We start from the raw sequence: 15,690 nt of genomic DNA, 5'->3' as shown, positions 1-15,690 counted from the left end.
CCTGTGGCCACTGCTGAGTTTTCCAAATTTGCTGGCATATTGAGGGCAGCACTTTCACAGCATCATCTTTTCAGATTTGAAATAGCTCAACTGGAATTCCATCACCTCCACTAGCTTTGTTTGTAGTGATGCTTCCTAAGGCCCACTTGACTATGCATTCCAGGATGTATGGCTCTAGGTGAGTGATCACACCATCGTGATTATCTGGGTCATGAAGATCTTTTTTGTATAGTTCTGCTGTGTATTCTTGCCACTTCTTAATATTTTCTGTTTCTGTTAAGTCCATACCATTTCTGTCCTTTATTGTGCCCATCTTTGCATGAAAAGTTCCTTTGGTATCTCTAATTTTCTTGAAGGGATCTCTAGTCTTTCCCATTCTGTTGTTTTCCTCTATTTCTTTGCACTGATCACCGAGGAAGGCTTTTTTTTTTTTTAAATCTCCTTGCTATTCTTTGGAACTCTGCATTCAAATGGATGTATCTTCCCTTTCCTCCTTTGCCTTCTCTTCTCTTCTTTCCACAGCTATTTGTAATGCCTCCTCAGACAACCATTTTCCCTTTGTGCATTTATTTTTCTCGGGGATGGTCTTGATCACTGCCTCCTGTACAATGTCATGAACCTCTGTCCATAGTTCTTCAGGCACTCTGTCTATCAGATCTAATCCCTTGAATCTATTTTTCACTTCCACTGTATAATCTTAAGGGATTTGATTTAGGTCAAACCTGAATGGTCTAGTGGTTTTCCCTACTTTCTTCAATTTAAGTTTGAATTTAGCAATAAGGAGTTCATGATCTGAGCCACAGTCAGTTCCCAGTCTTGTTTTTGCTGATTGTATAGAGCTTCTCCATCTTTGGCTGCAAAGAATATAATCATTATTATAATCTGATTTCGGTATTGACCATCTGGTGATGTCCATGTGTATAGTCTTCTCTTGTGTTTTTGGAAGAGGGTGTTTGCTATGACCAGTGAGTTTTCTTGGCAAAACTCTATTAGCCTTTGCTAATTGTGATTTTTACTCAGTCTTAATTGAAATGATTCTACTAATTTTAATCAAAGATAATATGTGACACCCTCCTAGCAGCTTTGCTGAGACTGTGTCTATATGTTAAGAATGTACTCTGACGCTCCGGCCTCTCAAACCTCACTGCTTCTTCTTTGCTCCATGGACCTTCCTCCGTGGCTGACCTGGTCAGTTTACCGGTCCCCAAGCACTGTGACACTGTTCCCATGTCCTGGTATGTGTTGGTGCCTCCCCCTATCTCCTCCTCCTCTCAGGGAGGGCCTATCTCCTTCTAGAATCCTCCATGGACCCCCAGTTCAGAGAATTCCCCTTTCTCCTAATCCTTTTAGCACCAAATATCTTTAAGGCCCTCTGGTCCTATTTAGTTTTCATCATTCTACACATTTCCCATCTCTGGCCCTGGATCATAAGCCTTATGTTTAAGGCTTATAACCCCACCCCCAACATTCAGGACAGTGATGACTTACAACTTTTTGCCTCCTGCCCAGCACAGCACCCCATACTCTACAGGCTCAGGAAATAGTAATCAAGAAACTGTACAAAAAGTGAATTTCAGTCCCTCTTCTTCCCACATCATCATGATGTGCAGATAAGAAGGCACCACCCCCAATGAGATGTGATTATGGTTTGGCCATTCTTGAGGGCAAAATCCATTTGTTAGCACACCAAGGTGGAGATCCCAGAGGGAGCATCCTCCAAAGTGAGACGTGGCCCCCTCCACGGGAGGGGCTCTCACCATCTCATTAGTCCATGTTGTTTTGTATTATGTTCCAGGACTGCCTTAGCAGCACCACAAACTTGGTGGTTTAAAATAACAGAAGTCTCTCCTCTCACATTTCTGGAGGTCAGACGTCTGAGACCAGTGTCACTGAGCCAGAGTCCAAGTGCTGATGGAGCCATGCTCCCTCCAGAGGCTCCAGGACAGACCCTTCCCTGCCTCTTCCAGCTTCTGGCAGCACCACCTTCCTTGGCTTGTGGCCACTTCATTCCAATCTCTGCTTCCTTGGTCACACCGCTTTCTCCTCCCTTCTCAAATCTCCCTCTCCCTCCCTCTTATAAGGACATTTGTGACTGCATTTAAGGCCCATGCTGGTGATCCAAAATAATCTCCCCAACTCAAGATCCTTAACTTCATCACAACTGTTCTTTTTTGCCATCTCAGGTAACATTTACACATTAAGGGATTAGGACTGGGATATCTTTGGAGCAGCCATGTTGTAACCTACCACACAGACAAACGTAACTGGAGCCTCCAAAGGGACAGAGACTTGTCCAAGGTCACACTTCAAGGTTGTAACAGAAATTAGACAGAGATCCCGGTCTTCTTTCTGTCAATCTTGGACTCCTCCCACTAGACCATGCTGGTTCCTGTGAAAGTAAGACAAAGGTCTTAGAATAACACTTCATACTCTGATTCCTTGTCTTCTCTCTGGAACACGTGCTACTAGAATTCCCCCACCTGTGCACCCTGCCCCGCTGGAGTCTCAGTTCCATTACTTTGAACTCACTGTACATTTGCTGGCCTGTGTGGGCAGCTGCAATGGACTCAGTAAATGGCATTTTCTCCTCTCCCTTCAGGACCGCCTCTTTTTTGTCATGGAGTATGTGAATGGTGGGGACCTCATGTTCCAGATTCAGCGCTCCCGAAAATTCGATGAGCCTCGTTCCCGGTTCTATGCTGCAGAGGTTACGTCAGCTCTCATGTTCCTCCACCAACATGGAGTCATCTACAGGTACCTCTCCTCACCTCCTCTCTTCCCTAGAAGTGAAAAAATAGAGAGTTCTCCGGATGCTTGAACTGACTTTTGGCTTCCAGCCAACTGGTCTCTTAGCAACTCGCTTTAAATTAGTTGTTTGTTTCAATTTGCTTACAGAGGGCTTTTTGGGGGCTGTTTATCACTGTAAATGTTAATATTTGAATAGCCCTGGGAGATCTGATCCGCTGTTTGTGCCAGTTTTGATTGAAAACTTAAGCAGGACATTTTAAAGGCCCAGTGCCAAGTAACCTTGGGGTGACCTTCATTTCTCTCCCCCCTGCCACCCCAACCCTCTTCCTTGAACATCAGGGCATTCTCTGTACTTTTTCCTTCTGTGCCATGAACTTCCTCCCCTTCCCAGCCTCTTGCCACTTCCTGAGTTTGTTTGGCTTAGTTGTCTCCAGCAGATAGAATCAGAGGAGGAGGAGTTCCTTGGGGGGTCTCAGGGTTTATGATCTAGGAGGGAAGAGGGGAGGGGAACTAGACAGTATCTAACAGGAAGTGACTCTCTGCAGATCATCCAGTCCCTTGTTACTGCCTTGTCCCCCTTCCAAGAAAACATGGAACACACACACACACACACACACACACACACATACACACACAAATTTTCCAGTAAGAGAGCAGTACTACTTACGCAGGCTCTTCTGTGAGGTCAGGAATTCTGGGGGGAGTAAATATTTATAATTAGCAACAAGGACACTAAAGTTCCTTCAGGTTTTTTTCAATGATTGTCAATTTCTTTACTTAGATTTTGCGTCCTCCTTTTTCCTTCAGTTGGGTTGAAGAATAGCTGGCTTGATTCAACCCAAAACTAATCCCTCACCAGAACTTCACTGGCCCCGCTCTGGAAGCAATGCCCTAACTAAAAAAAAATGTTCTCCAAGGGTTTATGAAACCAACCCTCAGCTTCCTTAAGTCCCTCTGCTCAAAAATAGTCAGTGGCTCCCTATGGCCTGCATAACAAAGCCCATACTTTCTAGCCTGCTATTATGGTCCTCCCCGTCACAGGCCCACATATTTGTTTGCTGTTACTGCGTAACAAATTACCACAAATGCAGTGGCTTAAAGCATTGATTATTTCACAGTTCCCACAGGGCAGAAGTCTAGGCACAGCGTACCTGGGTCTCTCTGCTGTGATCAAGGTGTCAGCCAGGCTGCTTTCTTGTTGAAGTTTGAGCTCCTCTTCCAGGCTCACATGTTATGGGCAGAATTCATTTCCTTGCAAATGTAGAATACACGTGCCTTCCTCATGGTCAGCAGGAGTGAAAGCCTTTTCTGCTTTGAGTCTCTAACTTCAGGGAGGCCTGGACCCTCTTTGAAAAGGATCACTTTATTAGTTTGGGCCCACCCAGGCTAATCTCCCTTTTAACTCAAAGTTGAATCATTTAGGGACCGTAATTATGCCTGCAGATCCCTTGTCCCTTGCCCTATGATGTCTTATAATTGCGAGTGATGTCACATCCCTTTCCACATTGTTTTGGTTGGAGGTAAGTCACAGTTTCTCCACCATACACAAGGGGAAGGGGTTATGGGATTATACCAGAGTGTGAAACATTGGGGGTCACCTTAGATTATGTCTACTACAGCCCAGTACACCTCACTTCCCGTGATCTCTTGAATCTACCAAGGTTCTTGCATGTGTATGTGCTAAGTCACTTCAGTCGTGGCCAACTCTGTGCAACGTTATGGGCTGCAGCCTGTCAGGCTCCTCTCTCCAAGGGATTCTCCAGGCAAGAATACTGGAGTGAGTTGCCATGCCCTAATCCAGGGGATCTTCCTGACCCAGGAATCGAACCTGAATCTCTTACATATCCTGCATTGGCAGGCAGGTTCTTTACCACTAGTGCCACGTGGGAACCCAAGGTTCTTAGCTTGCGTCAAGCTCATCTGACAATTCCCTACTTTCTTGTTCTTCTGTCCTCCTCTTTCCAGCCTGGAAGCCTCATGCAATACTGCCTGCCTGCTGGAAACCTGGTCCCACCAGACAGAGCAAGTCTCTCCATCCACCACTTTATGTACAATTTGGGAATGTCACACCTTCTCCCACCTTCTCCCTTAGGACCATGGCTGCTTCTTTATTAACCCATTGACCTTCTTATTTTACATCCTCTTATTATCTTGCACATAGTAAATGATCAAGAAATGACCCTTGGCTTCAGTTTAAATTCCTAATCTCTGCCTCCAAAGCAGCTTGCCGACTAGTTAGAGATACTAGAGTTAGATATGTGAAAATATCACCCATATTACAATGCAGTGCACTCTTAGGAGCCAGTGACTACAAGAATTGTCATTCACTGAGATATCATCCCTATCTACTCCAAATCAGAGTGGGTATAATCACCCGCAGTTTACCAGCAGAGATTCAGAGATTCCCCTTAAATAGTGGGTGGGGCAAAAGGTTTGTTCCAGTTTTGCCATAACATCTTACAGAAAAACCCAAATAATCTTTTTGGCCAACCCAATAATTTGCCCAAGGCCATGTTCAGTAAGTGACAGACTTAGGAAGCGTAACTGATCAGTAGGCTCCTGCTGTACATCATGACACTTGTTATGGGCCTGTCAAGTCCAAGTCCATACTCTTGCTAGTCATTCCTGGTACTCCAAAACTTGACTTTTCCTTACATTTCTAGTTTCTTTTCCTTTCTGCTTCCCTAGATGAATGCTTGCCTCTCACCTCACCTGTGAACACTTTTGTTCTAGTGACTTTTGTGAGCCATAGTTGTCCCCTCTCTTTCTCTCCTTTCCACTTCCCTGGCCATTTCTCCTTAATCTCTATATAACATGGCCTGATCCTTCTCCCTTCCAACCCCCATCCTCTAAATACTGGCTTTTCCCAAGGCCTTCATCCCTAAATACTCTCCCTGAGCAATTTCAGCAGTTGCCTGTCTCCAAATGACACCTGTGTGCCCAAGACTCCCATATCACTGTCTCCAGCCCCCAGTTCTCTCCAGATCCCTGCACAAGACTACTCTCTCAAGATGATCTCCAAGGCTTTATACTTGCCTTCTCAGGTAGTTTGCAAGAGTTTACTGACCTGAGTCACTCACTGCCTCTTGCTTTTCTCCCTCCTATCTTGTCTACCTCCCTCTCCATTGCAGTCCAGTGTTCTTTCAAAGTACAGGCGGATGGTCACATGGTGCCCTTCTTAGCATCCTTCTACCTTCACTAGATAAAGCACAGCCCCTTTTGCTGGCCATCAGAATCCATCAGCCCTGGCCCTGGGGCTGCTCTGCATGGCTGCGTGACTTGGGCATGGGAGGGAGGGGCCCAGGTGGTGAGTGGGAGCTGGCACCCAGGTCTGTTCTGCTAGTGCATCTGGCTTCAGCCTGAGGAAGAGATGCTTTCTCTACCTAGAAGAGACCCCTTTTTTTGTTTTTCACAAAGACACCATGCATGCTAAAAGGGCCCTGGTGGCCCCCAACGATCTTTTAATCCTTATCACTATTCCCCCAACTGTGTAGCCCACCCTCTATGCCCTCCAGATGAGACCATTCTCCCCCAAATGCCTTTCTCTTTCATTTCTCCAAGTCTTTGTCTCCACTGTCCCTACAATTCCCTTGTTCCCAATCTGCATCTTGCTCAGTGAGGAGCTTCTAGGTCACATCTATGGTCTGACTGTCTAAGAGTCCCTGGTTTAAAAAAAAAAAAAAGGTAGATTTCAGAATACTAGATGAGGGGACTAGAGCAGGATATAGATGGGGAAAGAATGGCCATGAGTTGATGATTGCTGAGACTGGGTGTTGGGTACATGGGGCTTCACTATTATGTCTGCTTTTGTGAATGTTTTAAATTTGCCGTAATAATCATAATTTTTTTCTTAAAGAATAGCAATTCCAGGGTAACATTCCTAGAGTCTTTGATTCATTAGGTCTGATATGGGATTCAGGAATCTGTACTTTCTTAAAGAATTCCTCAGGTGACTTGGGGACCACAGGTATAGAAAAGTTCTGTTCTGCTTTCAGGACTGTGTAAGATGCCCCTGTTCTGGGAGGCTACCCTGACCACTCAGCCTGTCATGGGGATCATGCCTCCCCTGGGCGACAGCATCTCTCTGGTTCAAGCTGGTTCCCTTTGCCAGCCTTGTATTTTTACTTAAGATGCCTATTTTGTGATTGAAAACTCCATGCAGGCATGCTTACCTGGCCGGCCTAGGTTGTTATGCTGCTTGTAGTAAGTGTTCACTAAATACTTGTTTTCATCTCTAATGCTCCAGAACCCTGCAGTCCAGCTGGGTTGCTCCCTCATCAGTTTAGTTCAGTTCAGTCCCTCAGTCATGTCCAACTCTTTGCAACTCCATGGACTGCAGCATGCCAGGCCTCCCTGTCTATCACCAACTTCCAGAGTTTACCCAAACTCATGTCCATTGAGTCAGTGATGCCATCCAACCATCTCATCCTTTGTCGTCCCTTTCTCCTCCCACCTTCAGTCTTTCCCAGCATCAGGGTCTTTTAAAATGAGTCAGCCATTTGCATGAGGTGGCCGAAGTATTGGAGTTTCAGCTTCAACATCAGTCCTTCCAAGGAACACTCAGGACTGATCTCCTTTAGGATGGACTGGTTGGATCTCCTTGCAGTCCAAGGGACTCTCAAGAGTCTTCTCCAACACCACAGTTCAAAAGCATCAATTCTTCAGGACTCAGCTTTCTTTATAGTCCAACTCTCATATCCATACGTGACTTCTGGAAAAACCACAGCCTTGACTAGAGGGACCTTCGTTGGCAAAGTAATGTCTCTGCTTTTTAATATGTTGTCTAGGTTGGTCCTAACTTTCCTTCCAAGGAGTAAACGTCTTTTAATTTCATGGCTGCAGTCACCATCTGCTACCTCATACCTGTTCACTTTTGAAAGTCTGTGTTGGAAGCATCTGTTGGAACACATAGTTTTTCTTCCTTGACCCTGAATTGCCCCATTCCTGCATGTTTCTCATTTCACAGATGAATTAGGACCACGTGATCTCTCTGTCCCATGCGCCTCTGTTTGAAGCTGCCGGCACAAGGGTTGTATGATACGTGTCTCTGCCTGTCCGCCTATGAGGCCCAGATGGCAACCGTATTTTGAGTGGCGCAAGGGTTTATCTGGGAGGTTGGCAAGACTAAATTTTGCAGGAGGAACCTCATTGCCAAAGTTGACATAGAATTTTCCAGCCTTCCTGCTGGAGGTTATACACAAACTAATTAGTGGCTAATTGGCCAGGGTTCCGGAACTAAGGGAAGAAGTTGTCCCTCTGGCCAAGGGCTCACACTAGAAGGTGAGTCCAGGCTGACAAGCAGGCTACTCTCCTCTGGGTCTCTCTGGTCAGGTTCCCCACGTGGGTGGCGCAGGGCGCTGTTTCTGTTTCCTCTGCTCAGCACTCCTAGGAATTCTCTGTGTGCTGGAGTGGGAGTAGACGTTAGCTCACTGTGGGTCCACACTTCCTAACTATGGCTTTTAAACATTTCTTCTCCTCCCTTATGCCTTCACACACACCATAATGGGGGAAGTTTTAAGGGGCAGATATTCTTCTGAAATTTGATGTAGGGAACTTTCTCCTTCTGTGCACCATGCTCAGAGCTTATCTGTTTTCCTCTGAGCTGCTCAGGACAGCAGCTGAGTCTCAGGATACTCATCTGTCCATGGGACAAGGAAGCGAGAGGATGGGATCTGCCTCAGACACAGAGGGCAGTGGGGGCCCTGGGAAGAGAACCAGAGGCTTGGCAGACAGAAAGGCATCTTCTTCCACAGTCAGTTACCGCAGCAGAGGGTGGTAAAGAACATGGCTTCTGCCCCTCTGGCCAAGTGTCTTAACACTAGAAGAATGAATTCTTTCCTTTGTTTTGATAGAACTAAATTCCCGTGTTTCTATATTACAGCAGTAATAGTTATAGGAAAAATCAAAATTTAAACAGAAAAGTAAAATCAGTTTTCTCTTCACCAAACTCATAACCAGCCAGGGCAAAACAGATGAAGAGTTACTAGAGAATCCTTCAAAAAATCTTGAGCAGTGCTCGCTTCGGCAGCACATATACTAAAATTGGAACGATACAGAGAAGATTAGCATGGCCCCTGTGCAAGGATGACACGCAAATTCGTGAAGCGTTCCATATTAAAAAAAAAAAAAAATCTTGAGCAAGTGATTGGATCTCTTTATGAGTGGCTTCCATGTGAGGTTCAGATAATACCTGCCTTGTCTCCTCTCTAAGGTAGTTGAGTGTGGTCATGACAAGTTGAACTATACAGGTAAAAGTGAAGGATGTGAAAAGAAGGGGAAATGATGAGGTATTTATGTCAGGTATCATTGATGATTAACTTTTGTCACATTGAGCACTAAAATTTGGTCTTTAACCAGCAGGAGAGGAAGTTGTAAGTTATAAAGCTCTCCTGCTCCTTTAATTCTCCAAGATTGTCAATCCTCAGTGAGTCGTCACCATCACCCCCCAAGAGTTGATCTATGCCTGATGCCAGAACTGAGAGGCCATAGTGGACAGGAGAGAAAAGGGCGTTTCTGCTTTGGCCCTGTCTAGGTCACTCTACTCAAGAGGTGCTTAGAAAAGGTTTTCATGTTGATGATGATGTTTATAAAAGTCAGTGAAGAATTAAGAGCAGGAAACAAAGATTTAATTCAGACTCAGATAATCCTGAATGTGAAATGTCTAGTCCTCTCCAGGGCTGGGGGAAGAAGCCCAAAGGAGGAACTTGGGAAGGATTTCCCTAGAAAGAGCTGGAGACAAAAGTCTCTGACTATGCTCTCCACGTCTGGCCTACCCAGGAAATGCATACAGAGTTGTGATGTGCTCTGTAGTCTTGCCTTCCTGGTAGTCTATGGGGGAGATTGTGAGCCTAATTTGGGGAATGATAGCCTGCCTTGATCCTTGGAAACCTTTCCTGCCATGGCCACATGTAGGTGTTTCCTGAGATGAAGGTCTCTGGTTAAAGGCTATGTTAATAACTGGAAGGTCTAATATTTAGAGTCTCGTCTTCTTTCCGTGTTTCCAATGTAGCTAATGTTCATACAAAACAGAGGATGGGGAGGGATTGGGGAGATCCCTCCTTCTTTCCTACTCAGTTTCCTAAGACCTGGCCCTTGGAAAATCTCGTGGGGATCTTTGTCCCCACTGAGCACTGTTCTCAGCTGTCAACATTCTCCCACCTATTGTAGAAAATGATACTTTAATGCTTTAGTGTAAAACTCCTAAGGATCTAAGGGTTGAGTATGTGATGAGATGATATCAGTTCCCATGGCAGGAATCATGGTGTGAATGTGAGATCAAAGGGAACCTCAGAGGCTATCTCATCCAACTCCATTTTATAGATACAGAGCTTGGAAACCGAAACCAGGCAGTAACTTACTCAGGTTTACACAGTGAGGTGTTGTAAAGCTTAGGTGTTATTTTAATCAGAGATATACATAAAGATTCATATAGTTCTACCAGGTGCTTAAAGAAATGAAAATCTGCGATGAACATTGGGGTACACGTGTCTCTTTCAGATCTGGTTTCCTCGGTGTGTATGCCCAGGAGTGGGATTGCTGGGTCATATGGCAGTTCTATTTCCAGTTTTTTAAGGAATCTCCACACTGTTCTTCATAGTGGCTGTACTAGTTTGCATTCCCACCAACAGTATAAGAGGGTTCCCTTTTCTCCACACCCTCTCCAGCCTCCAACGAATAAAAATAAATGAAAAAAAAAAAGAAAAGAAATGAAAATCTGTTTTCTGCCCTTCCTCTCCAACAATTTCCCCTTCCACAAAGATACCTGCTTGCAATTCTTTTACCTTACCCTTCTAGTATTTCTAAATAAAAGGGTTTTTTTCCTTTCTTAGAGCTGATTGGATTCTGGTATATGCAAAGTGATTCAAAGTGACCAAATATATATATTTTGTCTTTTCCATATTCTTTTCTATCATGCTTTATTACAGGATATTAAATATACTTCCCTGTGCTTTACAGTAGGACCTTGTTGTTTATATATTTTAAATATAACAGTTTGCACCTGCTAATCCCAAACTCCTAATTTGTCCTGTCTTCAACCCCTTTCCTCTTGGGTGCCCATAAGTTTGTTTTCTGCCTGTGAGGCTACTTCTGTTTTGTAAACGAATTCATTTGTATCATAATTTAGATTTCACATATAAGTGATGTCATATGATATTTGTCTTTCTCTGTCCTACTTCACTTAGTCTGATAATCTCTAGGCCATCCATGTTGCTGCAAATGGCATGATTTCATTCTTTTTTATGACTGAGTAATATTCTAGCATGTGTGTGTGTGTGTGTGTGTGTGTGTGTGAGTGTGTGTGTGTGTGACATGTACCAAATGATCTTTATCTATTCATCTGTTGATGGAATTTAAGTTGCTTCCATGCCTTGGCTATTATAAATTGTGTTGCTATGAACATTGGAGTTTATGTATCTTTTTGAATTAGACTTTTCTTCATACATGTGCCCAAGAGTGGGATTGTTAGAGCATATGGTAACTCTATTTTTAGTTTTTAAAGAGCCTCTGTACAGTTTTCCTCTATTTCTTTGCATTGATCACTGAGGAAGGCTTTCTTATTTCTCCTTGCTATTCTTTGGAACTCTGCATTCAAATGGGTATATCTTTCCTTTTCTCCTTTGCTTTTAGTTTTTCTTCTTTTCTCACCTATTTGTAAGGCCTCCTCAGACAACCATTTTGCCTTTTTGCAGTTGTTTTTCTTGGGGATGGTCTTGATCACTGCCTCCTGTACAATATCACGAACCTCCGTCCATAGTTCTTTTCAGGCACTCTGTCTATCAGATCTAATCCCTCGAATCTATTTCTCACTTCCACTGTATAATCATAAGGGATTTAGGTCATACCTGAATTGTCCAGTGGTTTTTCCCTACTTTCTTCAATTTAAGTCTGAATTTGGCAATAAGGAGTTCATGATCTGAGCCACAGTCAGCTTCTGGTCTTGTTTTTGCTGACTGTATAGAGCTTCTCCATCTTTGGCTGCAAAGAATATAATCAGTCTGATTTCAGTATTGACAATTTGGTCATGTCCGTGTGTAGAGTCATCTCTTGTGTTGTTGGAAGAGGCTGTTTGCCAAGACCAGTGCATTCTCTTGGCAAAACTCTATTAGCTTTTGCCCTGCTTCATTCTTGGCCAAACTCTGTGAGCTTTTGTCCTGCTTCATTTTGTACTTCAAGGCCAATTTGCCTGTTACTCCAGGTATCTCTTGACTTCCTACTTTTGCATTCCAATCCCCTGTGATGAGAAGGACATCTTTTTTGGATGTTAGTTCTAGAAGGTCTTGTAGGTCTTCATAGAACCATTCAACTTCAGCTTTCAGCATTACTGGTCAAGGCATAGACTTTGATTACTCTGATATTGAATGGTTTGCCTTGGAAACAAACAGATATCATTCTGTCATTTTTGAGATTGCACCCAAGTACTACATTTCAGACTCTTTTGTTGACTATGAGGGCTATTCCATTTCTTCTAAGGGACTCCTGTCCACGGTAGTATCTAAGGGATTCTTGCCCAAAGAATAGCAAGGAGAGATAAGAAAGCCTGCCTCAGTGATCAATGCAAAGAAAGAGAGGAAAACAATAGAATAGGAAAGACTAGAGATCTCTTCAAGAGACTGGGGATACCAAGGGAATATTTCATGAAAGTTCCAGTTCAGTCACTCTGTCATGTCCAACTCTTTGTAACCGCACAGACTACAGCATGCCAGGCTTCCCTGTCCATCACCAACTCCCAGAGCTACTCAAACTCATGTCCACCGAGTCAGTGATGCCATCCAACCTTCTTATCCTCTGTTGTTCCCTTATCCTCCTGCCTTCAATCTTTCCCAGCATCAAGGTCTTTTCTAGTGAGTCATTTCATGGAAAGATGGGCACAATAAAAGACAGAACTGGTATGGACCTAACAGAAGCAGAAGATATTAAGAAGAGGTAGCAAGAATACACAGAGAACTATATTAAAAAGATCTTCATGACCCAGATAACCATGATGGTGTGATCACTCACCTAGAGCCATACATCCTGGAATGCATAGTCAAGTGGGCCTTAGGAAGCATCACTACAAACAAAGCTAGTGGAGGTGATGGAATTCCAGTTGAACTATTTCAAATCCTAAAAGATGATGCTGTGAAAGTGCTGCCCTCAATATGCCAGCAAATTTGGAAAACTCAGCAGTGGCCACAGGACGGGAAAAGGTCAGTTTTCATTCCAATCCCAAAGAAAGGCAATGCCAAAGAATGCTCAAACTACTGCACAATTGCACTCATCTCACACGCTAGCAAAGTGATGCTCAAAATTCTCCAAGCCAGGCTTCAACAGTACGTGAACATGAACTTCCAGATTTTCAAGCTGGAATTAGGAAAGGCAGAGGAACCAGAGGTCAAATTGCCAACATCCGTTGGGTCATCAAAAAAGCAAGAAAATTCCAGAAAAACATCTACTTCTGCTTTATTGACTGCACCAAAGCCTTTGACTGTGTGGATCACAACAGACTGTGGAAACTTCTTCAAGAGATAGGAATAGCAGACCATCTGACCTGCCTTCTGAGAAATCTGTATGCAGGTCAAGAAGCAACGGTTAGAACCAGGCATGAAACAACAGACTGGTTTGAAATCAGGAAAGGAGTACGTCAAGGCTGTATATTGTCACCCTGCTTATTTAACTTATATGCATAGTATATTATGCAAATGCCAGGCTGGATGAAGCGCAAGCTGGAATCAAGATTGCCAGGAGAAATATCAATAACTTCAGATACACAAATGATACCACCCTTATGGCAGAAAACGAAGAAGAACTAAAGAACCTCTTGAGGAAAGTGAATGAGGAGAGTGAAAAAGTTGGCTTAAAACTCAATATTCAAAAACCTAAGATCATGGCATCTGGTCCCATCACTTCATAGCAAATAGATGAGGAAACAATGGAAGCAGTGAGAGACTTTATTTTGGGGGGAATCCAAAATCACTGCAGATGGTGACTGCAGCCATGAAATTAAAAGACACTTGCTCCTTGGAAGAAAAGCTATGACCAACCTAGGCAGCATATTAAAAAGTAAAGACATTACTTTGCTGACAGAGGTCCTTCTAGTCAAAGCTATGTTTTTTCCAGTAGTCATGTATGGATGTGAGACTTGGACTCTAAAGAAAGGTGAGTGCCAAAGAATTGATGCTTTTGAAATATGGTGTTGAAGAAGACTCTTGAGAGTCCCTTGGACTGCAAAGAGAACCAACCAGTCAATCCTAAAGGATATCAGTCCTGAATATTCATTAGAAGGACTGGTGCTGACACTGAAACTACAATACTTTGGCCACCTGATGCAAAGAATTGACTCATTGGAAAAGACCCTGATGCTGGGAAAGATTGAAGGCAGGAGTAGAAGGGGATGACAGAGGACGAGATGGTTGGATGGCATCACCAACTCGATGGACACAAGTTTGAGCAGGCTCTAGGAATTGGTGATGGACAGGGAAGGCTGGCATGCTGCAGTCCGTGGTGTCACAAAGAGTCGGACATGAATGAGCAACTGAACTGACTGTATAGTTTTCCAGGAATGCACCAATTTGCATTCCTACCAACAGCGTAGGAGGGTTCCCTTTTCTCCACATCATTTCTAGCATTCATTATTTGTAGACTTTTTAATGATGGCTGTTTTAGCAATATGAAGTGAAACCTCATTGTACTAAATAGCATGGTTTAATGTTATTTTTTGAATTTTATTTTAGGCATTATCTAGTGACTTTCCACTAGGCAAGGGAGAATTTAGTTCTCTGCCCTGCCTACTACCTGCCCTCCACCCCATCACATCCACATAACCTTCCAAACCTCCCATCTTCTCAACAGAGGTTACTGTAATTTTGGTTACATGAATGTACATTGTATACATTATTATGACTGTGAAAAGCTGTAATTGCTTTTCCTTTCCAATACATTTTCTTTGTTTGTTTTCCCTGGAGTTAATACAGATGCTCTCTTGTCCACATCTCCCTTCAAGATGGTGAGGTGCAACAATCATTCTATCAATATTCTTGGATACACTTCTCCTGAGCCTTCTAAACTGCTCCAATCCTAACACTTGTCCTCAGTCCCTGCTGCAGAGCTGTCATTCTGGGATCTCCCTTCACTATTGTCTAGGTGTCTTTGCCTCTCCCATGTGAGAACTCCTCTCTTAAGTCACATTGTCTCTTCCTTGATACACTTTCTTGAGGTGGAGATGTACCTTCCAAGAAAAAGTATGGGAAGTAAATTTTTGAGACCTTCCTTCTTTACCTAATACCATCTTTATCATACTCTCAAACTTGATAAAAAGTTTGGCTAGGTATAGAATTCTAGACTGAAAACTGTTTTCACTCAAAATGTGAAGGTGGTATTCCATTTTCTTTCAGCTCCTAGTGCTGCTATTAAGAAGTCTACTGTTTTATTCTTGATCCTTCTTATGGACCTATTTCTTTATTCTGGAATCTTGTTTAATTACATGTTAATGATGTGTCATAGACCTGTTTTCATGCATTGTACTAGGCCCTGGGTAAACCTTTTTAACTTGGAAAATCATGTCCTTCAGTTAAAGAAAATGTCTTATTTCTTTATGGAACTATCATTCAGATTCTGGAGTAGTCAACTTGGGCATCACTACAATGAATCATCTGACTTGCCACTTATTTGGGGAACTTTTGACTATTAGTATTTTTAGAGTTTTTTCTCTTGGAGGCCTCAGTTTACCTTGGGAAGACTCTTCCAGAGTCCTGCCTGAAGAGACAGAGCTTGGCAGCCAGATGAGCCAAATGAGAGAAGAGCATTGGAGGGCCCAGCTCCCAAAATACATATATCAGTCCAATTGCCCTATTTTTAGTTCTGTACCCTGGTGCCTGCCCTCTCCCTGATTCCACCCTGGTCCTTGAGACTTTCTGTTTCTCTTCTCCAGAGAGTAAGTCTCTGAGGCAGAGAAGGGGGTGTGCA

At 43.5% G+C, this 15,690-nt stretch overlaps 1 protein-coding gene and 1 non-coding gene across 4 annotated transcripts in view; both read left to right on the top strand.

Annotated features, from left to right (window-relative positions):
- Window positions 1–15,690, top strand: part of PRKCE (protein kinase C epsilon) — a 542,503-nt gene that overhangs the window by 448,305 nt on the left and 78,508 nt on the right. For all 3 annotated transcript variants that reach the window (XM_043918105.1, XM_043918104.1, XM_043918106.1), the window contains exon 12: window positions 2,600–2,754. In XM_043918105.1, the coding sequence (XP_043774040.1) occupies window positions 2,600–2,754 (155 nt within the window). The remainder of the gene's footprint in view (window positions 1–2,599; window positions 2,755–15,690) is intronic.
- Window positions 8,761–8,867, top strand: LOC122704099. Its single transcript, XR_006343730.1, has one exon. It is a non-coding gene; the product is annotated as a U6 spliceosomal RNA (small nuclear RNA).

This window comes from Cervus elaphus, chromosome 11 (assembly GCF_910594005.1).
Source record: "Cervus elaphus chromosome 11, mCerEla1.1, whole genome shotgun sequence".
NCBI lineage: Eukaryota > Metazoa > Chordata > Mammalia > Artiodactyla > Cervidae > Cervus > Cervus elaphus.
The sequence above is the reverse complement of the archived record's forward strand: the minus strand, read 5'-3'. Positions and strand labels throughout refer to the sequence as shown.